Source organism: Ricinus communis, chromosome 8, assembly GCF_019578655.1.
Source record: "Ricinus communis isolate WT05 ecotype wild-type chromosome 8, ASM1957865v1, whole genome shotgun sequence".
Lineage (NCBI taxonomy): Eukaryota > Viridiplantae > Streptophyta > Magnoliopsida > Malpighiales > Euphorbiaceae > Ricinus > Ricinus communis.
Window position 1 is genome coordinate 9,014,809 of NC_063263.1, and position 26,034 is coordinate 9,040,842.

The 26,034-nt window shown below is 34.0% G+C and overlaps 3 protein-coding genes across 6 annotated transcripts; all 3 read right to left on the reverse strand.

Moving 5' to 3' along the window:
• Window positions 1–2,481: 2,481 nt before the first annotated feature.
• On the reverse strand, window positions 2,482–4,718 carry LOC8273827 (cytochrome c-type biogenesis CcmH-like mitochondrial protein). Of its 2 annotated transcripts, none has more exons than XM_025156810.2 (4): window positions 4,083–4,718; window positions 3,476–3,667; window positions 2,997–3,074; window positions 2,482–2,842 (listed from the first exon to the last, which is right to left on the reverse strand). In XM_025156810.2, the coding sequence occupies exons 2-4, from the start codon at window positions 3,620–3,622 to the stop codon at window positions 2,642–2,644; spliced, it is 426 nt and encodes a 141-aa protein (XP_025012578.1). In that variant the 5' UTR covers window positions 3,623–3,667; window positions 4,083–4,718; the 3' UTR covers window positions 2,482–2,641. The 2 variants fall into 2 exon arrangements, with proteins under 2 accessions (XP_025012578.1, XP_002516012.1); XM_002515966.4 differs by having other exon boundaries at window positions 2,943–3,074; window positions 4,083–4,684.
• Window positions 4,719–6,178: 1,460 nt separating this feature from the next.
• On the reverse strand, window positions 6,179–14,957 carry LOC8273825 (probable plastidic glucose transporter 3). The gene is made up of 15 exons (XM_048377949.1): window positions 14,557–14,957; window positions 13,988–14,126; window positions 12,752–12,863; window positions 12,589–12,656; window positions 12,371–12,503; window positions 11,702–11,801; window positions 11,456–11,568; window positions 11,256–11,349; window positions 10,527–10,680; window positions 10,302–10,445; window positions 10,143–10,216; window positions 9,398–9,486; window positions 8,891–9,005; window positions 7,810–7,994; window positions 6,179–6,970 (listed from the first exon to the last, which is right to left on the reverse strand). The coding sequence occupies exons 1-14, from the start codon at window positions 14,626–14,628 to the stop codon at window positions 7,812–7,814; spliced, it is 1,590 nt and encodes a 529-aa protein (XP_048233906.1). The 5' UTR covers window positions 14,629–14,957; the 3' UTR covers window positions 6,179–6,970; window positions 7,810–7,811.
• A 601-nt stretch (window positions 14,958–15,558) lies between these two features.
• LOC8273824 (golgin candidate 5) lies at window positions 15,559–25,318 on the reverse strand. 3 transcript variants are annotated; one of them, XR_007216975.1, is made up of 21 exons: window positions 25,034–25,318; window positions 24,561–24,741; window positions 23,198–24,114; window positions 22,907–22,978; window positions 22,265–22,339; window positions 21,452–21,566; window positions 21,013–21,074; window positions 20,852–20,899; window positions 20,088–20,372; window positions 19,944–20,003; window positions 19,750–19,833; window positions 19,587–19,652; window positions 19,402–19,500; window positions 19,103–19,321; window positions 18,571–18,685; window positions 18,283–18,494; window positions 18,076–18,135; window positions 17,850–17,963; window positions 17,556–17,630; window positions 17,328–17,444; window positions 15,559–15,867 (listed from the first exon to the last, which is right to left on the reverse strand). XR_007216975.1 is itself a non-coding variant. In XM_048377959.1 (20 exons), exons 2-20 carry the CDS (start codon window positions 24,709–24,711, stop codon window positions 17,409–17,411), a joined length of 2,865 nt encoding a protein of 954 aa, XP_048233916.1. In that variant the 5' UTR covers window positions 24,712–24,741; window positions 25,034–25,317; the 3' UTR covers window positions 17,163–17,408. The 3 variants fall into 3 exon arrangements, 1 of the variants encoding a protein (XP_048233916.1); XR_007216976.1 differs by lacking the exon at window positions 15,559–15,867 and adding an exon at window positions 16,619–17,161; XM_048377959.1 differs by lacking the exon at window positions 15,559–15,867 and having other exon boundaries at window positions 17,163–17,444; window positions 25,034–25,317.
• Between the last annotated feature and the right edge of the window lie 716 nt (window positions 25,319–26,034).

Sequence of the window (26,034 nt, forward strand, 5' to 3'; positions counted from 1 at the left end):
GTATGAAAGAGTCTCATCCTTCGAGAGGGGTTATGCAGGGGGATTCTATATCCCCTGTTCGTGCTTTGCATGGAAAGGCTTGCTCATTGTATTCAAGATGTTGCCAATACTGGGAGTTAGCGACCTATTCAGTTGAGTGCAAATGGTCTGAAGCTTTCACATTTATTTTTTGCTGATGACTTGCTCTTGTTTGCTGAGGCATCCTTAACTCAGGTGGCTGTTATTCAAGAGGTCCTTAAGTATTTCTGTTGTGACTTCAGCCAACGTGTGAATGATAGTAAGACTAGAATTTTTTCTTTTCAAATAACCTAGCTTCCAATATTAAGAAGGAGATTAGCTCCAAGTTTAGTTTTACTCAAACTAAGAACTTGTGGAGGTACCTTGGTATGCCGCTGATTTATGAGAGGGTTGGGAAGCATACTTTTAGAGGCATCTTGGAGAGCATCAAGCATAAGCTTAGTGGCTGAAAGGCAAATCACCTTTCCTTTGCGGATAGAACTACCCTTGCATAGTTTGTCCTTCAAGCTATCTCAGCTTTCTCTATGCAAACAACTAAGCTTTCAGTTTCGGTATGCTAAAAAATCAATAGTCATGTTCGTCGTTTTATTTGGGGTGGCAGTGAAGATAAGAGGAAATTACATCTCATCAATTGGGACAACATTTGTTAGCCAATAAAGCAAGGTGGCTTGGGTCTTCGTCCCTCAAGGCAGCTTAATGAAGCTACGTTATCTAAATTAGCCTAAGGTCTCCTTATAAAGGACGATGCACTTTGGGTTCAGGTTTTGCATGAGAAATATTTGGGCAGAAATAAGCCTAATATGTGTCTTAGGGCTAAAAGCAATTGTTCTTCTACCTAGCAGGCCATTTGCTCAGTCTGGGATCATGTTATAGAGGGAGTCTCATGGAGTGTGAGTGACAGTACCTCTTACCGCTTCTGGGAGGACAAATGGGTGGATGGTAATAACTCTTTGATGGATCTTTCTATTGGTGTTGTGCCAGATGTCCTGCAGAATCTCTTGATTTATTTCGTTCTTGAAGGCATTTGGAATTGGAACATGTTCCAACAATACCTTCACGCTTCTATTTGTATGAAAATTACAGTTGTTTACCCTCCTAACATGTCTATGGGAAATGATCAAGTAGTGTGGAATCACTCTGCAAGTGGTATTCATTTGAGTAAATCAGCGTATGAGAGAATAAAAAATGTAATGTTGAGCTCTTCTAATGGAATTTGGGAGAAGATATGGAAAAGGAAGGGTCCTCAAAAGGTGCGCTCTACACTTTAGCTTACTGCACATGAAAGGCTAGCAACAACGAGTCTTTGCTCGAGAAGATCGATTCTTCCTTCTCATGTCTGCACTCATTGTTATAAGCATGAGGAAGATACTCTAGATGCCATAAAACATTGTAACTTTGCTTAAGAAATCTGGCAAAAGCTTCTTAAGCGAGATGTTTGGCATGTGTTCTTCTCTTTCAACACCCAAGACTGGCTTCATCAGAACCTGACTCACAACAGCTGGAGTGCTGTGGAGGGGATGGATTGGAGATTGCTCTTTGGCGTAGCTGTTTGGCAGCTCTGGTTTTGGAGGAATAAGACTGTTTTCGGAACTGATTCAATGAATCCCTTAAAGGTCATTCATGCTATTCTTCACAATTGTCATTGGGTTGCTACTGCTCTTTCTACAAATGTTCTCATTGATGCTGATAATAATGACTTGTATAATGAGAATATCTTTTGGCATCCCCCGTCTGTTGGTTGGATAAAGTTAAATGTTGATGGCGACGTTAAGGACGGCAAGGTAGGAGCTGGCGGGCTTATTCGTGACTTTAATGGTAACTAGATTTCAGGCTTTGTCCATTTTATTGGTGATTGTCAGTTTTAGAGGCGGAGCTCTGGAGTATCCACTCTGGCCTAGTGTTCCTTGGGATCTTGGCTATTGTCGTGTTCTTGTGGAATCTGATGCGAAGGAAGTAAACACTTGGGATCTTGGCTATTGTCGTGTTCTTGTGGAATCTGATGCGAAGGAAGTAGTAGACATGCTGACTACTTCTGCTGGTGATATTGGAAATAAATGTAATCTCACTTATGTGATTCGATCCTCTCTAGCTAAGGCTTAGCAACTTCAAATTCATTATGTTTTTCATGAAGGGAATCAGTTTGCAAACTGGGTTTGCAAACAAGCTTATAGGAGTTCAATGAGAATTACTAATCTATCCTCTCCTTCTGTGTTAAGGGAGCTCTTGTTATCCGATGCTTTAGGCACTAGCTTTGTTATGCTTTAACTTTTATGCCTCAGGCTTTGACCTGGTTTTTTTCACCAGAAAAAAAGAAGATTTTTTTCTCTGTGATTGATCCACTAAACTAGTTTGATTTAATTGAACTTTACTAGATGAACTCGATCTGGGATTTTAGGTTAGAATTCTATTGAATGTAGACATTGTATGAAGAAATATAAAATGCAAAGCTAGACAATATGTAGCTATAACAAATAACCAAGATTGCTCTTCAAACTGATTAGAATAAAACCAGTGGAACCCGAATTATAAGGTAATGGGTTGGAATTGGCAGCAAATTTGCCTCCCAGCACAAAAATTCCAGGTCAAGAAAAGATGTATACAAGTAAACAGAAGAAAGACATTATTAATCACGCCACCTTCTCCACCAAGAGGAAGGAGTAGCTCCTTTTGTGGTAGGAGGTGTGAGAATGTCAAGCATAGTTTCCTTCTCTTTCGGGGTTAAAGGAACACCTCGAACAAGGTTCAAAGCCATGATATGCACGTTGGTCTTCTGTCTGTGCTTATTGTAAGCCCAAATTCCACCAGCAGCACCTGCAACTAGAAGCTGTACAATAACACAATACTGTCTTAATACACCCACAATTCTAAAGGAATCACTATTAACGGTTTAAGAATGGTAATCTAATCTAGGATCTGAAACTAACTGGTGATAGCCACAAGGCTGCAGTCTGCAAATCAAACTTTGGGGCATAAAGTACCGTTTCTCCAAAGTCATCCTCAAGCTTTTTGAAGATCTCTTTGTCAGATTTCCCAGCTTGAATCTCATCACGAATTAGCTACATAACAAAATAACAAATTTTGAAGGATAACTGAATCACTAAGATTAAGTATAATGACAGAAAGATAGTCAAAGAAACACTAAAAACAGAAGAATTGCATCCAGAAAGGAACCAGGAAGGATTAGGATTTTTCTTGGGTAAACCTGATAGATTATGTTTGAATAATTGTAGCCGTAATGCTTGAGATTAACATTTGAGAAATAACTAAAGAAAAAAAAGTACTTTTAAATTTCAGTTAGTGAATAGGTACTTTATGGGATTAATAGGATCTCAACCTTCCATTTCGAATGGCTTAAACATTTGAGATCTAAAAATAAGAACTGTCATGTTCTCCCAAATATTTTCCAAACTATAATAATCTAACAACATAACAAAATGTGCATGATATGTGTTTATACCTTCCTGAGGAGAATGGCAATATCTGCTTGAGAATCTTCAATAGACTGACTTCCACACTCTGTGCATCTTACATTATGACTTATATTTCTTGCTCGAGTCTCCAAAATCTGTGCCTTCTTCGCCTCATCTTCGTTTTTATTTTCCATTATTAGTAGATATCAACAATTTTGAATAGCCTGACAGCTTATCAACTGCCAAAAAAGGGGGAAAAAAATCTCTATTCAGTGAGGAATTTTATCAAACAGTTAGCATACCAATACAAATAAAAGACCCAGTAAATAGAGCACCGTATCTGTGATGCAAGGTCGATTTACATTTACCCGCCGTGTTAACAATCAATATTGGGAAATCAGACTTTGTTGAACTTTTGAAGAAAATGATCAATATTTTGTTGCAAAAACGGCTAAAGTTCAAGTATATAATTAAGGCACAAATTCCCAGTCACCAGTTTAGGCTTTTAGGTTCTTTTCTTCCTTTTTGCTTGCTTCACATTTTCTCCTAGTTGGTGTAACCAATGCATCGAAAATGAATTTATACTCTAGCATTGAGCTTTTAGTGAGTCCATTGCTTTATCTAATCAAATGGGGTAGTCTTGAAAATACTGACCTCGCTTCAGTTGAAGACCTGGACTTCACACCATAGACCCGAGCACTGGAGTTGGAGGGGCAGTCATGTTGAAACTGGAACCAGAAAAGTAGGCAACGCTATTCAGGGCTGGATACTGAAACAAATCATAGAAGAACTGAGTTGATGACGAAATAAGTAAAAATTCAGCGATTTTGAGCCTGAAGCATGAGGCCGGATATAAAAGAATTGGAGTTTGCAGGCAGAATTTTGTGGGGACTATAACTATTTATAGTAATTTTTATTTTTATTTTGATCAACTATAAATTCTATTAAAAATAAAAATAATCAGTAAAAATATTAATAGGATTATAAGAAATACGACGGAGATGACATTATTTACTGAGTATAGAATATTAGTTTATTATTTTTTATTTCTTAGAAAAGAAAAGGTGGCAGAGGTAAGAGGCCTCTAATTCTATTTGGAAAAATTAAGAGTTTTCACTGGAAGCATAGTGAAAACAAAGGTAGGTATCAGGGCATGATATATGAGACGGAAGTAAAGAGTAGAGAAGCAGCAGCAATAGACAGCAGAGTTGATAGATAGAGAGGGTTCAGGACTTTGAGCAATGGTATGGCTTCTCAAGCTAAGCGGTACCCCAATGGAGCATTAATTCCAGTTCCAGTAGTACAAGGGAACGTGAAATGCACCACTTTTATACTTATTCCCCTTATACAATATGATATGTTAGACAAGTTTAAATAAGCAACTCATATCCAATCATAATAAATAGCAAATTCTACAAATTCAATTTTTAGTATGGACCTAAGTGTGGACAGTGAAAAAAGAAAAAAAAAAAACATATCTTTTTCATATCTATAAAATGAATTGTATTTCAATTATAATCGATATTTTATAAATTAAGTAACAATTAAATTTTAATGTATTATTATTAGCTACTATGCACCTAAAGGTATATGTTTATTATGATTATTATTATTTTATTATATATATATATATATATATATATATATAATATTTCAATTAATAATCCAAAATACTCAAAATCGAGTCTGAGTAAATAATAAATCAAAACCCTTCCTTATAAAATATACAACAATTTTGTATTGCCATGATAAAACAAAGATGATATGCTAATATCTCATTTCAATATGTAATATTTTTAATTATTTTATGGACTATTGTATAACAATTCTATGATATCATTTCGATATTTTTTTTTAATAACAATGAGTACTTTTAAGCTTACATATAAAAATTCTACAAATTGTTTCTCTCGTATTATATCTTTTTGTTTATTATTTCTGTTATTTTAGGTTATTATTTTATTTTTTGTTACATTAATATTGGATTAAATATATAAGTCAAATTAAGAATATGATTAATATGTTATTTTTAGGATTAGAAATTATTTTATAATTAAATAACTAATTTATTAGTTAATCTAATATAAAATATAATTAAAACACTATTTTTTAGAATTAAATTTACTGTTAATTTAAAATTCTAATAGAGTTAGACTTTTAGAATTAGATTTATATTAAATAAATTTTTAATTATAAATATTTATATTATTAAATTAAATTAATGAGTAACCAAATTAAGCTAATTAACTAAAGTATTAGTAAGCTCTATTAGTAAATTTATTTGTCTCCTCTCTTTTTCTTTTCACACTTTATATATATTATTATTGCGGTAATAATATTAGAAATTATTATTTTTTAAAATTAAAATTATTACTTAATTAGAACGGTAATTTATAGTTATTAAATAATTATACAATAAATATAAAAATTTACACATTTAGAAAATAAGTATCCATTGCCAAAAGAATTCTCGTCAATTAAGTGTGTGTATGGAGATAATAGATTATCTCGTCAATTAATTCAAACTTATTTACTTTTTTTCCTTCTCTAAAAAATAAAATAAAATAAATTCTTCATTCTTTATTTATTTTTTATTCAACCACCTGCTTGGTTGATAGGTGGATAAGTTCCACAGGTTCTTTGTATTTCTCTGTACCAGAAGGTCAATTGACCTCAGATAGGCAAAAATCAATCTCAATGGTTTGATGCATTTTCGTTCTCTGAATTCTATGCAGTTGACTTCACTAGAATGCTATGCTAATACATTTGCTACTTTTATATTCATGAACTTCTTTATGCGAATATAAAAAATGAAGAAATCTCTTTAGTTGCAATTACGTAATTTGTTACGAGTAATTGTAAACTTCTCCTGAATGCTATAAGAAGAACCTGTTGGTAGCAACATATACAGCAGAGGTAGGGACTACGTTTATTATACATTGAATGGAACATTGCTTCCACAGGAAGAGACACTGATTTGCTCCTCAACTGCACTGTTAAGATAAAACTTTTCCGGATTGAGCACCAAGATGAATGTACTCTGTCGAGTTCTTCAGGACTTGCACTTCAAGCCAGAAATCAGAGAAATAAGGACAATCAACAACCAAAAATAATGTGTTCTTCGTCTCCCTGCAAATCATATCCTCAAATTCAGATAAAGGAAAGAAGTCGATCAAAATAAATCCCCATCTTAATAAGTAACTGCTTCGGCCATTTTGCTTTTTTCAAGTCTCAGGTCCAACCATAGTGCACATAAACACAGGAAAGAAGATAGAGGTGTTTTAGCTATGCTTGACCATAGTATGATGATGATGGTATTTAGTGCCTGGTTCCATCTTCCAAGTTTTCTTAGAGAACGATGATTAGCTCAGTTCAGACCAACTCCCAGGCATAGTTACATCCTTTATCACCACACCACCTTTTCAAGGGTTCGTGTCCTTTTAGTGCAACTATGTGTCTTGCATTTGCTGTATACCTAGCCTAAACCTTCTTTTTGATTTTACTTTCATCTTCGCACTTCTTGTGAAAAGTACAGCACTGGACTGAACACAAGAAGCATAGGTGGAAAACAATAATTAGCCAAAAGATGACCGGCTCATACGGGCTTTATTAGCAAAGAAAAAATTGGCATCTGTACCATTCAAATTAGAGTAGACATGGGTGAATAAGTAAAACTCGTTAATATTTCCTCGCAATTATTTTTTCTAAAGAAATGCTTAATGGAGCTAATTGATGTAGGGACAATTATAAAGAGGTCCCCGGGAAGTGAGTAGCCATTTCAAAATACTGAAGGAACAGTTAGACACTCGCATGCGAAAACAAGGTAAAGTTGGAATTAGAAATGATCTTGTATAGTTAATGAAGAAGAAAATGAACCCATGTGAAAGCAGTACATGAGAACTGTAACATGTTTAAGAGAGAAATCAAGATATGAAAGAATCAGAATTGTATGGTATATACTCTCCTTCAGGAAGTTCATCTTGTGGTGTACATGAACACTATAACAAGAAGCAATTTGATGCAAATGATGGCATAAAGAAGAGAAGAAGGGCTGAGAAGAAGAAGAAGACCAAGCTGAGAAATAAGAATCCTGCGACTTACAACCATGAACAGGATTAGATAACACTTGCCCATGTCTTCAGTCAACACTGTTGGGCTAAGTTAATGGTGATGGGGAATGTGTAAATGCAAAGGACTTCAGCACAGAAAAATGAAGTTTCATTTTGTAAATTACCAAATATAATTATTGGAAAACCATCAGATAATGGACGATTAGCATGTAAAGCTAAATTTTTAGTTAAGAGCTCATTAATAGTTATACATTTTAACTGATAAAAATGAGTTTAAACCGAAATGGGAGAATAATAATAGAAATAGTTACCTTCATTCTGAAGGCAGAAGTGCAATCTCAATCTCTTGGAGCGACTTTCCTTTTGTTTCCAACACATTCTTCTTCACATAAAGAACTGCCAGTAAACAAAAGCTAGCAAATACTGTATACAAGACTAATGGACCGATTTGCTCCAGCAGAGATAGAAACAAGAGACCCACAAAAAAATTTATAACCTGTTATACAATGCAAATTTTTATCAGCAATACAACAGTAAAAGTTCATAAGTTTGATAGGTCGAAATCAAGAGGACAATTAAAGGCAAAACCTACAATATATATTATTGGATAACTACTTCGAAAATTTCCAGTTAACTTGTGCTGCACCTCCATTCAGAGAACTCGCTTTTTCAGCAACAAAGGAATCAAATTCACAAAGCTATATAAACACCTAGATTATCTCGAATGAGATTTGCTAAAAGCAGCAGCCATTTTTCTTTAAGACCATTCAAATAAATCTTTTTTTATCAAGAAACTGGTTGGTCTATCAGAAAAACCAAGTTCCATCTCCAAGTTTGTTTGAACCCTTGTAGAAAAGATGACCAACTTTAATGAATTGAACCCCAAAACAAGGTTATCTGGAGTGCAGATTCATACGAGCCTCATGACATATCGAATGCAAACAGCATTTTAGAAGTCAACTTACATCACCATGCATAAGATATGAGAATGGGACCCCAGTTTAGATGCTGAAAAGCAAAATGATATTAAGCTAAAAAAATTTGCTCGAAAGGGAACTTCTCATTTTTTCTTACAGAAATGCTAAAGTTGAGAGCTTCCTATTTCCTATTCCTCATCTAATTCAACTGGTTCACCAATGTACAACTCAGTTTCATATCTTAAAAAGCATAGTATCATTGATTAGGCATTTGTACAAATGTTGTTATATTGAAATCTCTATACATGGATGTTGAATGTTGCATTTCAAACCACTGAGATACACTTTTTGGACATTAAACCACAGGGAGACAGAAAATTATGTTAATTTTGATCCAATAAGAGAGTATTGAGAAGCAGCATCCATTACTATCTAAAACTCATTCGGTTTACAGAGACAAGTAGAAGACAATTACCCAATGAACAGCCATGCAAACAGCCATTGCCTTTGCCCTAATGCGACTTGGCAATATTTCTGACAGAAGTAGACCAGGAACTGGACCAGCACCGAGAGCAAATGTGAAGACAAACCTGTATTATCAATTTTATGTTTCAAGTAACAGATATTAAACAGCAAGCATTCTAGACAAAGAAATGAAGAGAGTAAGGGCTTTTAGCATTAATTCTTTTTGTTTGACAATCTCTGCACCAAAGACTAGTTCAAATAAACTAACATATTCTTGTAACTTTGTATGTATACTGATTACATTTTATTTCATTAAAGCAATTAATTTGATGTAAGGATATCTTATTAGAACAATCAATTAAAAGGATTCCTTGTTCTAACAGATTCAAACATATAATGATTAAGTAATGATCAAGCTGTTAGGAGCTTGGTTGATATTTCAATTTATTTAGGTAAAAGATGCTTTATCTTCCCATACAAAAAAAATAAACAAAGAACTTGTAGCCTGACTACTTACGCCAGCATGCCTCCAACAGATAAATATAATGCAGCAGTGCCAGACACAGATGAACTAGCTGCAAAAGCTTGAAAGCCCATTGACACAGCCTGTAGAGCAGAATGCAAAAGGTTAAGGATCTAATACCATATCGACACCATGCACAATGTAACGTCATCACAAATTGCTGGTGCGACATATTTGGACATTGGAATGCAGTTGCATAAGCAAATACAGAACTCCAGTCTAACACGTTGAATCTGTATCTTTACCGCATTTCCTATGGGCATATATTACACTCTCATCTCCCTATTGCTCTGCCCTATGCTTAATACTTTTCAAGAAAGTTCTTGTCACTTAATGATCGGTTTGTTTTCTGTTTAAAATAATCACAAACAAGAGTAAAATAGCTAATAATAGATTTAATTGGATAACTACATTTTTCCAGAAATTTTCAAGTGGAATGATTGGATATAGAATCCTAAGATACATATACGTAATGTGTTATGTTAGCATGTGAATGTAAGAGCACATATGTGAGTCTAGGAACAGCCATTTTATAATAAAAGGCTGCAGGATAGGACTATATCCAAATTCTCCATCCCAAGTCACCATCTTAGCATCTTAACTAGACAATAACCTAATTAGAAAACGAAACTATAGTTGTAATATGCTCTGTTTTAGCATAAAATTCACTCCCTAAAACCAAAAGCAAAAACCTCAAAAATGAAAAACAAAAGAATATTTCAAAGACATTTTATCTTACCATTCCAGAAAAACTTCCAATAAGAAGAACCTTTCTTCCCAGTTTATCCATCAAAAGCATCGCAATTATTGAGCCTAACGAGATATAAGCAATCAAACAAATACTTCAAGCTTAATATAATAGCCAAATAAAATGAGTGATTTAAAGCCATCTCCGCACCCAATAAGTTGCAAATCCCAACACATGTATTTGCAATGTCCGAAGGAACACCAGCACTTTTAAAGACAGTTGATGAGAAATAGAATATAGCATTTATGCCGGACAGCTGTTGTAAGACATAAAGTGCAGACCCAATGAAAACCACTGCAGTTACGAAAGTCAAAAGTAATTAATTGGAAGAAAACTAAGCTGTAAATGCAACAGTAATTGAAACAATTTGTGTACCTTTAGAATGGCGACCATAGAGCAACTCTGACAACTTCACTTTATCTGCTTCATCTCCTCGGTCTGACTTTGACAATTCAGCCATAGCAGATTTGACATGTAATCCTCCCAAAAGCTTTTCAAACTCAACTTCAGCTTCTGCACCTCTTCCCCTCTGAAGCATTTTCAGAAATCTGTTAGCGTTACTTCAACAAAAATTACCTTCCATACCATTAATGACTAAATGAGCTGGATTCAATATAAACATCTGAACTAGGGTGTTTATAGTTTGTTTCGTATTGGCTTTCTGAGGACATTGATATCACTCAAAAATTATAAAATGACGTGCTTGTGTAAAATTATTCATGAATTTGTTGAGCAGAGCCAAAGAAACAAGTAAACGCAAAGGAAAACTGGCTGTATATCCATTCTGTGCATGTCCTAATGCATGCACATGAGAAGCAAACATAATCACTCGAATTATTATTATGGTAATTTGTGATACAAGTCATCCTGGTCCTAGAACATCCCTTAATCACCTCATAGAATTGAATGAGATCCGAATGCAATTGGGAAACCTGATTTTCGAACAACTATCCAAATACTATTTACTTCGAAATTTTAGGCCATTAGAATGTCAGCTGTGCATTACAGTTAAGCATCTTTTTAATAATAAAACAGATTGGAAAAGAAAAAGAGAGCAACTATTCGTGACAGACGATCTAAATCCAAAAGCAGAGAAAAGATGACCCTTAAAAGCCAATGAGGACTCTCAGCACAAAACTCCATTAAAAGAGCAAGGGCTGCAGCTGGAATGACAGATGCCCAAAAACAAACGCGCCACCTGCACAAAAATGTTTTTCATTTAAGATTCACTTGGAACCAATGTGTCTCAAGTCAACAAGTATGAGAGACCATTTGTTTTTAATCTCCTGTAGAACTTATCTTACCAACCCACAGTTTCCTTGGCTGGAATCCCGATAAACAAAGCCCCCATAAGTCCAAGGCATGTAGCAATTTGTACAAAGCTACCATATGTACCCCTTACATGAGCTGGCGAAACCTGCTTGGTGAGGGCATGCAACAAGAATTTGTAGATAAATCAATGAAGGAGTAGATAATAGTGGGATAATAGGAGTATGAGACCTAGGAGTTAGATAGCAACACAAGCAAAATTGAATTATCATTTCTTATACCTCCGCCACGTAAAGAGCTGCAACAGGCGGGCCAATACCCATCCCAATTCCAACAAACACCCTCCCTAAAAGCATACCCCATAAATTTTTCGTTGATGCACTGCATTATTATATTTGTATAGCGCCAAAAGCACAAAAAGAAAACAAATTGAGAATTAGATAGTGAGAGATATGCAGGAATATGTGAAGCAAGGAAATATTAGCTGTATTAATCTAAAGTGTTGAAGCAGGATGAAGAAGGAAGTAACAATGAAATAAACAAATAAAAAATCCAATCCACTCCATGAACAGTATTTGTTCAGCTTTCTTCACTCTACCAATTATCAAAAACAAACGAGACTTTATGATTTTGGAGGCCAAAGCACACAAAAGCATAAACAGTGAAAGCTTACAGCATGAACAAATGACTCACATTATCACTGATAGAAATTACAGACCTCATTCAAACAAACTTATAGAAAATATGGTAATGATGGGGTTATAGATGAGAAAGACTGTCATTTATAATGCAAAAACATGAATCTTTGGGTACAGATTTCTTGTCATCCAAGTTTTCTATCTTCTTAACTGAAGAAACTCCATTAATATTCTTCAAAACTATGAATTCACAAAAAGAACAATGAATACCGTTATTGGGAAGATAAAAAATGCAATCTCATAAGCATATACCTCATTGAAGCCCCAATTATCATCGGTAAAGCACACAGCTGGAATGCTCTACGTCGCCCAACCCCGTCTGCAATCCAACCACTAAGTACAGATCCAACAAAAGCACCCCCAAGACATGTACTGACCACTAAGCCTTCATTTGATTCAAAAGAACACATTAGAACAATTGTTAAATAGATAATATTGAAGGAAAATGAAAAGCCCATCAGAGGAAGTACCTTCAGCCATGGTACTCCCACTAAAGCCTAAGTCTTCAGAGATACTTTCTAGTGTTTCATTAACTACACTGCACTAAGAAAGGAAACGTTGAGAATCTAACTATAGAGAAATCCTCAAAAATGAAATGGGAGCCAATGGAGATAGAGTTAAAAGAGGTCATACCCAAGATGGTAACCAAACAAGAATGAAGAAAGAGTTGCCATCAGTACATGTATTAAAGAATGCTTCCAGGAAGGATTTCCAATATCTTTGCCTGTTCCATTCAGCAAAAGTACTACAGGACACACCAGAAATTAGACAAACTATTAGCACTTCCATAGTTATGAAAATTATAACATTAAGTATAGGACTACTCAATGGTTTAACTTTTTTTTCACACATGAATATGGTAAGAAAAAGAGATGGAACTAAAACTACGAAGAAGTGCTATTTGTATGCAGTGTGCAGCTAAATTTAATGGCAGTCATAAGTTGTGATGCAGGCAGAAGTGACAAGTCAATCAGATTTTTCAATATATGTAATCGAATATCTCAGTGAGCTTCTAACCCACTAGTTGAGTAACAGCTTCATAATATAGTATAACAACGACAATAAAAGAATTCTCGCTAAGTTTAATGCTTTTACAATCATGTCAAAATTATCAATTTAGATCACAATCTTTAGTCAGCCATATAATGGTATCCTCTATTAACTTGCATCCAAAATTTTCATTAACTTGCTGATAAGATGCCAAATTAATGCTCTAGGACTCGTACTATGCTAAAGAATTGATGTAAGACCAACTCCTCCCCTACGGTATTTAAGACTTGGCAGTGGAATGAAAATTATAGCACATCTGAGTTGACAGCCAAATAAGCTCTAGGAGGTGAAGCTATGCTGTCAACTATTGACCTCATAGCTAGTCACTGCATATCAGCCAAGTAACTGGCAATCTTGAACGGGAATCTAACAAGAGGGGTAAAATTGTATCATTAACTAAAATTTTAGACCCGAGTTGAGAAAACTAAAAGAAAAATTTATGCGGGTGCTAGAAAAATTAAGAGGAGTTTTTTACTGGAAGGGAATGAATGAAGAAATATTAACTGGTTTCGTACCAAATTTTGAACTATGGTTCAGTTGCTTTATCGATTAAACATGAAAAGCATCCCATTAAGCAAAAAATAAAAATTTCATCTCATTGAAACTTTGCCTATTCTAGAATATGTTTAATGAATTAATAATCAAAATATATAAGTAGCTTATTGGACTACATAGACAAACGCATCTCTACATGAAAAGCTAAAATAATAATTGATAACCTCTCAAACGAAACTAGTTTCCACTCTCAATTAAAGCTTCAATATTTTTTTTATATAAGCTGAGTTCTTCAATAAAAAAATAAAAAATAAAAGACGACACCTGAAGTTTCTTCTCTATCAAAGTCTGGGGAAGAAACGCGTTTTTGCCTGGAGGATGCAACGTCTACAATATGACGACCTCTCATAGCGAAGTTATCAAAACCTTCTCCAAATCTCACTACTGAGTCTTTAGCGACCAACTGCAATTCAACAACAACACCAACAGATCAGCCACCACCACCATTATTATAATCAAATTTATTCATTTTTGATCCGATATAACAAACAAACAAACGAAAGAACGAACATCGAGAGCTACGGATATGAATTTTGTGCTTATGATAATCATCAATTAATTACGTAGATATAAAAGAGATTGAATGCACATTGTATAATCAGTACTAGTTTAGCTCATACGAAACCATTCTCAAATTAAAAAAGAAAAATCACCATTTTTTCTGATCAAGAAATGAATCAGAGAAAGAATTAAACAGCTTTTTCATAATAATTAAGCAGATAACGATGCCACATTTCCAATATATATATACACACACATCAAGAGAGAGAGGAGACACCTATAGCAGTAGCTAGTGCGTCAAAATGGAGAGAAAGGAGGTGATTTAATATTACCGATAGAGAAGCGAAAACAGAGACAGCGATAATTGATGAATAGTGTATACGTATAGTTGCTAAAATGCGCATATATATTGAGATTTGATATTTTTTTGTTTCTTCTGTTGATAAAGAAATGATTAGTGTCAGCTTCTGGAGCTGAGGATACGGAAATCTGAACCGAGGATTTGGAAACGGCTTTTCAGGAAGAATAAGATTTCTGCAGAAAGAGAGAGTGCTAAGGTGCGCTGGTGGCGGTGGCGGTGGTCGTGGTGGTTAATGGTTTATTATGAAAGTGGAGGAGATGTGATATTACTACTGGTTCAGTAGAGAGTAAGCAAAGAGGCAGGAGAAGACGCTGCCTACGTAACACCTGTCACCTTTGCGTTGGTAGTTCGTTTCTTTCTGCTCGTTAGTGAGTCGGATCAGCTGTATTGTTTCTACTATATATGTACATTCTCTTATCCACTTATGTCCTGACACGAGGGCAAAAGTGATAATTCAAGAGCCAGTTGTTCCTACTCAAATAAGTATTATTTAAGATAACTATATATTGATAATTAAATAATTTATTAAAAAGGCTCAATTATAAAATAACTTGATATGATAATTTTTTTTTATTGAAATTCAAAATTGAAATAAATTTTATTACACTTTATTATATTCTTTTATATTATTTGTAGAAATTAAAATTTATATACAATCAAACTAAGTCTTTGAGTGTTATTTTATTAATATATTTACTTATAATAATTAAGAGTAATTTTTTTTTAAAAGAATTACTATTTCATTGGCTTTTTTTTTTTTTATTTTAAAAGAAAGTAACATATTTAGTATTTTTATTTATAAAATTTAGTATTTCAAATTTGGGACTGTTGCTATTATTCAATAATATTATTGACAATTTTATCACTTTTAATGTGAATCACCACTCCCATATGTATCTCAGGGCTTTAATAAATAAAAATAATAAGCAAAAAAAAAAAAAAAGAGTAAGGAACTGGTTAGTATAGGATAGCTTAGCTCGTGGCTACTGAACTCGGTGATTAAAAAATAATGAAGTAGAGCTTATAAAAGCTACAATGAGAATGCTTTTGTAGAAGATGGGCTCTCCTTTTTTTTTTTTTTTTCTATTAATATAGATTTGTTTCTAGAAGCCAATTTTCGTGCCGCCACTTGGCATCCATCACATGGCAAAGGAGTGCGTTGCATAAATTTGGTGTTGACGGGTATGTTGTAATTGTTGGGGGATAAATATGAGAGATCCATAGTTCCAGTTGTAAGTGCTAATGAATTGTCATACGTTGACAATAGACCAAAGATCCTATCCTGCACATAAAGTAGAATTCAATTGGTGTGGTTCCAAATCCAATCAAAGAAATCCTACTCAACAGATATTGAGATAAAACCAGACAAAATAATGAAATTTAATGTTGAAAGATGCTATGTCATGTCCTGCCATTTAGTTGAATATAACATCAATCATCAGATAAAATGAGAAATCTCAGGATTTACAATACAAATTATTTATATAATAATTATAATTGAGAACTATTGTAGCTCTTTTACTAGTCAAATGTAAACAACTTTCAAATATATTAAAAAGCATAATCTACTGAATCGAGTTTTGATTAGTTTAAATTTTATCTATAATGAGCCGAACTAAAACAGAATTCATTAAATTTTTTCAAGTCTCGTAAATTTTAACGAGCTCCATAAAATTTAAAAGAGTTTTATAATTATAAATTAAAAATTAAAATTATTCATCAATCTATTAAAACTACAAATATTTATTACAAAAATTATAAAATTTATAAATCTTGTTTTCATAAATTTAAGCGCAAGGATTTATTATAAAAGAAAAAACATATAAATCTTTAAATTCAAATATCAAACTATTAGCAATTTAATTATAAGCTACCTCATGGTTGTATAAACAAATTAGTTCCGAACCTAACAAGTTGAGCTTTCCCTTGCTTAAAGCTCAACTCATTCGCTAGAGAAACGAGCTCAAACATCATTTTTATCAAGTTGAACTCCAAATAACTTGTTAGCAGCTTTATAAGTAGATACATTCATATATTTGTTTAATTTATAATCAATGAATTATAAAGATAGAAAACAATTACAACTTTCATCATTTCATAGAAAAATACTTTAAAAGCTTTTGAGAATATCCACCTAAGCACGTCCAACTTTCTTCAAGCTTTAGCATTACTATGTGGGAATAGATACTGAAGCAGGAGGGCATTAAGTTTTGCACTCAACAAGAAAGTTATTAAAGCAGCAAGGCTTTAATATATTTATATATGTATGTATTTCCGGAGAAGATCAAGCATACATAATTGGTCTGTCTTCAATCATAATGCAGCAAGTGGAAGACAAGACTTCTCATAACTTTCCAGCACACAAGCGCATGGGACTGGTAGATATCTTCAACCTTTCATACTGGAAGTAGGTCAACTCACAAGGGGTCTGAAATCTTTGCAAGGGCCTCCTATCTAGGTTTAACTATAGGCAGAAATCTTAATTCTCTTTTTTTTTTTTCTTTTTTCTTACAAAGGAAAAAAAAAACGATGAAATATCTATAAACATGACAATGAATCATATGTATTGTACCTGTCTTCAAAAGAAAAGAAAAATCAAAATTTTCTGGTTTAGATTTCTTCTATACAAACAAATTCAGCTAAAATACAACACATTTCAAGTTTTGGTGAAAAATATGTGAATATCTCCTGTCAAACGACTTGAACAAACCACTAAATTCAGACAATGAGTAGAGGAAAAACCTTAGCAATTATGTGGATTTACTGAATATGCTATAAACTATACTGTCAACTTCACAAGTCCTTCTGTTAAGTTGACTTATATTAGGCATTGCCCACTGACGGACTCATCACTTGGATCTGTCAACAAAGGGAAGCAGCTATGAGAATATATTGAAGGCACACTTGAGGAAAGTGGTTGAAGGTTAACAAAGGAAAAATAAAAAAAAAAGAAGGTAGGTTACAAGATACCTTATTGACAAGCAAGTTTACTTGCTCTCTGTACATTTCTTTCAAGTCTACAATATCAGCACGAAGTTCCTCCAACTAGAAATACGAAATAACTATCAGTCTGGATATAACAAGCGACAGGATATGCATATTACACTTCCATTTTGAACATAACAATAAACAATGAAAGGATACCAAGAAATTTTACACTCAATAAATACAGCATCATGCAGTTAAGTGAATTAACATCCCAAATTTTGCTCAAGAATATCTGCCATCAAAGCAAGAAATCCTGAACTGGATACATTTACGTACCTCCTCATCACGCTCACCCATTAACTCCAGTGCAGCAGAGTGCCTCCTTCTTAGTGCTTCTAGCTCTGCTCGAATGCCTGGCACCAAGGCAGACTCTGCTTGCAACTTTTCACACTGCAGATTAGACAGGAAATTAGAAAATAAAGAAAATAACAATAAGATAAAAGGAACCACTAGTACTGCAAATTTGACTTGCTCAGTAAACCATTAAATTGTAACATCTCACCTGTGCTGTCATTTTGACTAACTCCTCTGCAAGAGAATCACGAATAGATTCCATGGACGTCTGAAGCACAAAGAAATATAAATAATTGGTAAGGCTGTGCATATAAGACACAGAATGAGATATTTTGTCCCCATATGCCCATAGAATTGTTCAAATGTGGTGATACAACATATTTCAAACACAAGGAATTCAAAAAATAATGCATACCAAACGAGAGATGTACGACGCAAGTTCACCCTCTTTCTGACGAAGGGCAGATTCAAAAGTACTGGGTGTCATACTCTTCATGAAGTACGGACTCATGGACGCCTCTCCTGGATTTCTCCTTTCAGAGAAACTGTCAGACGTGTCCAAAGAAGCTTGTAGAAAATAGCTTTCCTCCATGCTGCTAGCATTTGAGAGCTTTCGGTTCAAGTTTCCTGAAAAAATGGAACATGTATGAACAAGGCAATAATAAATGAACAAATTCTGAATTGCAAATTTAAAGAACAATACCATTCTCAAAACCAGAATTGCCCTTTGTTATGGGGGTTTGATCAGATATGGTAGTAGAATGGACACGAACTGTCCTTTCCAGCTCCAATCGCGCAGCCTTCTCCCTTTCAACTTCCTGCAACAGGTCACTTTGTTCAGAAATCCAGTCAAAGTTGAATTCAGAACACATAGCTCCTTATCCAGAATGGATGGAACCTGACTTTTTGAAGTTTAATGTTAGAGATGACATATAGACCTATAATGGTCTATTTTCAACAACAATATACAGCTAATGATATAGTTAAGGAAGTAATTTCAATTTTCATTCTTAAGACATATATCTCATGTGACCTCCACATAACCGGCCAGTCTATTACAGCACAGGTTTCTAAAAGTGAATTAGACAAACTTCAAAGAGGTCCTTCCATTGGTTCATTTCTTTGAACATATCAAGCTGAGTATGTTGCCTCACAGTATCAATGAGACTAAATCCTTATGCAAACAACTGAACCAACATACCACTGAATATGTGATGCAAAAATGAAAGCAAAACCTGCTGTAGAAGTTCCCTGTGCATCAACGCATCTTGCAACTCTTGCTTGTGTCTCTGCCTGAGTTCTTTAATTTCTTCTTCAAGCTGGTTTGCACGACCTTTTTGAGTCTCAGCTTCCTCCTTGGCTGCAAGGTATTCCTGCCTATTTTCAGCTGCCCTCTGTCTCTCCTTTTCGAGCGACTTGCTTAACTGTGTCTGCTCTGCTCTAAGGCATGAAATCTGAAACATATGACTGATTTTAGCAATCTACGACAAAATAAGCTCTCTAACAAAAAGTTACCCATAGAAAGAAGAAGAACCTGAGCTTCAAGAACATTGATTCGAGATAAGGTCTGTGACAAACGTTCATTTATAGTGCGCTCTCTTTCCTCGGCAGTTGCAGCTTTGGCCTCTGCTTCCTGTTGAAGCAACAGCAATTAAAAAAAAGGACATATTTACCAGTTCTGACTTGTGATATATTGTAACTAGAAACATGTTTAAAAACCTGGAGTCGAGAGTTTAGAGATCTCTCCACAGCAGACCAAGCTTCAGCTCTTCGGGCCATTGTTTCCTATTAACAATTTAAGCAGTAAAAAACCAACCCAAAGTTTGACTTGAAAATGTCCTTATGGGAACTCTATAGATCACCAATAAGTTACAAAAATCACCTGCATTGCTTCTATTTGCCTCAGAAGAGGCCTTGTAGATTCAGGGACTTGAGTTACTAACTCCTCACACCGGCGCTCACTTGCCTAGAAAGAATAAGCAAAACTACATATATAACTACTAAAAACAGACGAAGAACAAAAGCAAACGTTAAGTACAATATACATAAATCAAAATTGCAGAAAGTTCAACGCACTTGATAACGTTTTTGAAGGTCTTCGATGTCCCTACGAAGCATGTCTTCTCTAAAAACAGCCTACAATAATCCAAACTAATATAATCACTACTTAAGGCAGAATAAATGAATCTGAGCAACAAAGTCACTAGGCTAAGCAAAAACCTGCTGCTCCTTTCTACTCAAAGTTTGTCTTAATTCTTCAAGTGCCTGAACTAGCATGCTCTCACGCTCCTCAGCCTCTCTTAGACGACTCTCTAATTCGGTTCTGGCTTCATTATTGGCACGTGCCTCCGCTAGTGTTTCAGCCTCCTTTGCTGCAGTCAAAGCATTTGTATAAAACTCTTTCTGCGCTGACAGTTCAGTTTGGTGTTTTTCTATTGTCTCTTGTAGCAACTTTTCTGTAGCTGTCTTGTCCTTCTTGATACTCTCTACTTTATTCTCTTCCACCTGAAAGTGCATCAGCGAAAGCTCATAATGTTCTAATAATATGGATTGATGCCAGAAAACAATAATCACAAGAGCAAAATGACTGCAAGGGAAAATACTTTAACAGAAATTCATACGTTACCTATAAAGTGTTTTCATTACTGCAATTTGCAGAAAATTTATACAATGAAAGAAGAAGAAAGAATCAATTGCTAAAATGGCTATTAAGAATGCTCCTCACTCTCAGTATCCAAGGAGTTGCCTTTGCTTTCAATTAATTTAGTTTCATTTTCCAATTAACTGACATCAGAAGATAATGAGCATCGATTTGAAGACAACACTGTAAACATGCAACTCAAAGTTCAAGCTTCATAGACAAATATATAGCAATGGTAAAATTATCTCTATGAGAATAATTCTATCGCTTATAAGGAAACTTAAAGTTAAGATGAAAAGTCATTAGAAAACAACCTGCTAAGTTCCAGTTTGAATCAAATTACCTGAAGCTTGGTCATCAGCCCTTTCTTCTCTTCTTCAAACTCTCTAATCTAAGCTTTCACAAAAAAGAGTGCAAAACAGGAAAAAGATTTCTGAGATCAGAAAGGCAGCTCCACTACTATTGGATTTGAAAGTTTTAAGAACCATTAAGCCAGGAAACTACCTGAGCTCTTAATTTCCTAATTGTAGATTCTTGAGCAGCCTGCTTTTTCGAAAGCTCTTCACCTGAAATAACAGACAAATACATTCAAATATCAAGTTTGCATAAAACAAGAGCCTCATCACTCTGCTAAGTCAGTCAGTAAATATATCTAGTTGACCAAAATAATTCATTTAAACAAGATATTCCCCTCAATGAAAATAATTTTTGTTTAGAGGAACAAACATCCCTCTGCAATCATTGCTAACTCATATAAACATAATTATATCTCATGAACCTGGCCTTACTAGCCACAGCATCATACATGCCTGAACATAACAAAAATGCTACAATATGCACCACAAAATGGTCATCAAGTAACAAATACAGTATCTTTTCCCATGAAAGAAGGAGAATAATCAGAACCCTGCAAAGGATATAAGAAATGGATGTTGTGGCTAACCTTCAGCCATAACCTGACTGATGATTTCATCTTTTTCCTTCAAAAGAGCAGCTGCATCACTTTTTCTGTTCTGCTCTCTCCGGAGTGTATCCCTTTCTTTTGTAAGAGCATAAACCTGTAACCAAACTTGCTAGCTGTAAATAAATTACAGCAGTAACCAACATATACATTTATATAAAATAAAACAGGTCCATTACACCCAAACAGACATGTTTGTTTGTCCATTTTAAATGCACGCACAAAAACTGACCTCAGTTAACTGAACTGAACTTTTAAGTTCTAACTAACTGGACTTGAATATATGTTTTGCACCATATTCACTTAACAAAATGCAATAATACTTCTAAAAATATTGGAAAATCAAACATCATCAATACTCTATATGAAACACCTTTTCTCCATAGCTTTTCTTTTTTTATAAGATAATAATGACAAAGGTATAACATAAATCCAACCAAAGCTTCTATTCTTGGCTCTGGGAATATATGAACAAGATAATAAGTTGCACTAGATTTCCATGACTGCAAGGAATTGCAAGGAATGGCTTGCAGTACATAATTCATTAGATACAATTAATATGTTAAGGAATATGCATAGCTGGTACAATCACAGTTTGGTTATATCTTGGGTTACATATGCAACAGCCAACAGTTTCTCATTTTCCAAGACAGTAACAGCTCATTTTTCCTGTTACAATTGCAACTAAACAAATGGCACATTTCAGCTTCAACGTTCAAGAATGACTTTTTTTTTTCAGTTAACAACACAATAGTGGATTGAATTAAGGGGAAACTTTAAAAAAAAAAAACGTACCTTTCTTTCAAGGGTTGCAACCCTTTGATGGTATTCCTCTCTTAAAGACTCAATTTCTGCATCAGTGGATTTTCTCTGTGTCACAGAGTTTAATCATTAAAATATAATTTACAGCCCAAAGATAGAAGAGAGAGTCTCTCAACATATAATAGAAGGTGCAAAATCAAGCATCAAACTATCAAAAAAGATGACAAGTTGTTGTCAGTCCATAAAAATTAAGGAAACTGGAGTTTTCTCCAAGATAAATTAGAAAAACCAACAATTAGCAACTATAACTGAACTTCTTCCAATATACAAACAAGCAATTGACGACCTTCGAGAAAATGCTAGAATTTAAGCTTCCAAGCTAAGAATGTGATATATTTAGAAACATAAAATTACATTAATTGAAGTGCATGCACATATAAAAACAGAAATGTAAGCGGTGTATAATCAAACTAATTTACTTATAAAAATAGCAGGCAGAATCCAATTACCGGTTCATTTAAGAAAAAAACTAATTACCCTGAAGAAAAATTTGGGGCAACCACTGCAGAGATTGTAGTTGGAAAATTCATTTTATGTGATTATGGAACCAAGACTAGAAAGATATACCTAGTCTAATATCAATTAAAGAAACAAACAAAAAAGATTCAGGGTTACCTTCAAATCCTCAATCACAGCTTTCAGTTGCTCATTTTCATTCATTAACTTTGCAATCTCATCAGCCTTTGCCTGGAGAAAATTTATATGTCAGTTGCATCTCAAGCATTTAATGTGGAACAACAGAAAAATAAATGTCTCAACAAGATACATTAAAAGAAAACAAATCAAAACAGGATGGCATAAGGAGAATAAACCTGGACAGTACATCAGGGAAGAGGCAAAGCTTCCGGTCCTTTTTTTAATGTTTCCACATAAAAGAAAAATAAAAAAGGCAGAAGAAAGAAATACCTGAGCTTGCCTTGCAGCACCTTGCAATGCAGTTTCCATCATTTTCATCTCCATGTTCATCTTTTCTACATCAATAGATGCATCTGTGGAGTCAGACATACTTGATGCTGGGCTCAAGCGTTGCTCTTTAATGTCCATTCCACCATCATTGCCTTGCTTTTCCTCTCCTACTGTCTTAATATTCACATCATTTTCACTTGAAACTGATGATTCAGGAACCATCTCTGGAGCCTCATCTAACGGAAGTGCAGTGGAGAAAGAAGCTTCACGAGTGGTCTCTATCTCTTCAGCACTAACTGGCAAACCAGATGGATCAATTGCAGCTCCAGCTTGGTTATCAGTTAATGACTCAACTCGGGCAATTTTTGAGGTTTCAGCTTGAACAGGAGAACTTTCATCTACAGTCCCCTCACTTGGTGTCTTCTGCTCATCAGTGCTTTCATGACTATCAACCACTCTAAATGAGTGATTCTGCATGATACTATCATCGTCGACCTGATCCACTCTGACATCTCCTGACTTGCTCTCCACTGTGTCTGAATTTTCAGCAGGGCCATCTTCTGAGATCTTTCTCTCCTGTAGACTGTCAACTGAATCCAGCGTCTTAACATCATGAACGACGGTTTCAGGAGTTTCAACAGGAACAGTCACAGACTCAAGAACGTCAGATGCAGGTTTAATTGGATCTGACACCACAACATCCTTTTCTTCTGCAATCCTCAATTGCTCATCTTCTTTTTCGTTTTTGAGCACTTGCTTTTCTTCTCCAGCCGCTGACTCTTCAGTGGCAAACTTATGTGTCTCATATTCCTCAACTGTACACAATTTCTGAGGGGATTCAGTTTTTCCCGAAGACTCGGTGTTCCTGTCATCACCTTTCTGGCCCATAAAAGACATAACAGGCCATAGTCCAGAAGCTGGTGGGCAAGTGGAGGGAAATTTCTAAATTTAATGCATCTCTAATTCAGACCAGAAAAACATTTATATGCAAACATGCAGATTGCAGTATTCATTAACTTCTTCAAATTTCCCACACAAAATCCATAACTCATTTCTGTCACAGAAACATTATGATTCTAGCAATATACCAAAATAGACCAACTATATACTTGGCTACTTCAAATCCAGCCAAACATCTCGGAACTGTTGTTTGGATCAGTAATGTGCAGCAGCTCCTAAATTCAATTTAATTCTTGCAAAATCATGTCATTTTTTGCACGATTGCATTTTGAAAACGCCTTTAGCTTGCACAAGCAGTAAACTAAAAGCCAATCAGCCTAAACTATGTAGTAGCGCCAATTTCAAGAATGCAGTTTTGTGGTTGTAAAAGGCAACAATAAAGATGAAATTAAAGAAAAAGTACCTTCACTACTAGTAGAATCAGACTTCTCCTCCAAACCAAGAGCACTATCAAAATTCTTTTCAATGTTCTTGACACTCTCACTGAGCTTATTCACCGCCCCAGCAAGATCCGGGAAGTTCCCTAGGGACACCTTCCCGCTAAACCAAGCCATACCTCTTCAACCACAACCAATTCAAATTCCCTGCATTTACACCAATAAATGTCATTAACAAAAAAAAAAAAAAAAATTATAACAATCAAATCATAGATCACAATTAGCCTAACAAATCATAAGTTTACATAATTATCTAGATCTAAATAGACATTAAAAAGAAAAGACAGAAACCTACAAAGATTAATGAAATAATAGAAATGAGAACCGCTGTGTATGATAGCTAAACAGAACTTGATTAACAAAAAAATAAATCAAGACTTGGGTAGTAAAATTATCGATCAACTAATCAAAAAAGAGGAAAAGAGGAAAAAAAAAAAACCTTTTGATTGGGAAATGAAAATGTGGTGGATTTCAAATCAAATCATGGATCGGCTGCTGATGATTTATATAATTATCTACAGTGCTGAATTTTCATTTCTGTTCTTTTATTTCTTAGAAGGACAGAAATAGAGAATGGCAGCGAGATTAGAGATACAGATTGTTTTAGTTCGGTGTAAAAAAGGCAAAGGCACAGGCAAAGGAGGGTCGATCTGATTAATCAGTAAGTTATTTAGGAAAATAAAGGGGCAACTGTAAGAATATCTAGAAATAGTATGCTCCTTTGAGAAGATGTTGTAAAAGAATGATTAAAATAAAACTTCGGTTTAATTATAAAAAAGGAAAACCTTTTATTGTTCAAAAGAAAAAGAAAAGAATTAGCTCTTGATGCTTCCAAAAAAAAAAAAAGGATTTCCTCTTTGATTTTAAATTTATAAATATATAATATTTTAATATATGTGTTTACCTTTATCTAAATCTTTTTTATTAAGATATAACTTTTATGTTTATTTAAAATCTGATTTATTAATTAGTAATTTATTTTTTTTATATTTTAGTTCTGTGTTAATATTTTAGTTATACAATAATTATACTATAAAAAATTTAAACTTAAAAATAATTATTTTTTTACTTTTACATTTTCTTTATTATATGAACAACTTCATATATCGATTTTATTATGTTAAATTTATTTTATATTTTTATAAAATTAACTATTAAATTTTGAATCAAACTCAATTTCGTTAAATGATTAAATTAAAAAATAAAATTATAATTTAATTTTTAAATTTTTAATAAATATTAATATTATTTAAAGTTAAGATTTACATAAAATATTTATTTTTGACATAATTTAAATTGAATATTTATCAAAATAATAATATAAATAAATATTTTTATTTAAATATAAATATTTAAAATATTTAAATTGTGCTAAAAATTAAAGTAAATAAATATAATAATAAATTAATTTGATAAATATTAAAAATAATTTATTATAAA

Excerpts from the sequence above, each read along its gene's own strand:
- LOC8273827 (XM_002515966.4), bottom strand. The coding sequence starts at position 3,622 with ATGGAAAATAAAAACGAAGATGAGGCGAAGAAGGCACAGATTTTGGAG. Across the intron at positions 3,075-3,475 it reads TTGCCATTCTCCTCAGGAAG|CTAATTCGTGATGAGATTCA; the intron begins GTATAAACACAT and ends TTTGTTATGTAG. Across the intron at positions 2,843-2,942 it reads CAGCCTTGTGGCTATCACCA|CTTCTAGTTGCAGGTGCTGC; the intron begins GTTAGTTTCAGA and ends GTTATTGTACAG.
- LOC8273825 (XM_048377949.1), bottom strand. The coding sequence starts at position 14,628 with ATGCGCATTTTAGCAACTATACGTATACACTATTCATCAATTATCGCT. Across the intron at positions 11,350-11,455 it reads GCCAAGGAAACTGTGGGTTG|GTGGCGCGTTTGTTTTTGGG; the intron begins GTAAGATAAGTT and ends ATTTTTGTGCAG. Across the intron at positions 9,006-9,397 it reads TCTGTTGGAGGCATGCTGGC|GTTTGTCTTCACATTTGCTC; the intron begins GTAAGTAGTCAG and ends TTGATAATACAG.
- LOC8273824 (XM_048377959.1), bottom strand. The coding sequence starts at position 24,711 with ATGGCTTGGTTTAGCGGGAAGGTGTCCCTAGGGAACTTCCCGGATCTT. Across the intron at positions 21,075-21,451 it reads CAGTCAGGTTATGGCTGAAG|GTGAAGAGCTTTCGAAAAAG; the intron begins GTTAGCCACAAC and ends CTGTTATTTCAG. Across the intron at positions 17,445-17,555 it reads TAAACTTGCTTGTCAATAAG|ATCCAAGTGATGAGTCCGTC; the intron begins GTATCTTGTAAC and ends CTTTGTTGACAG.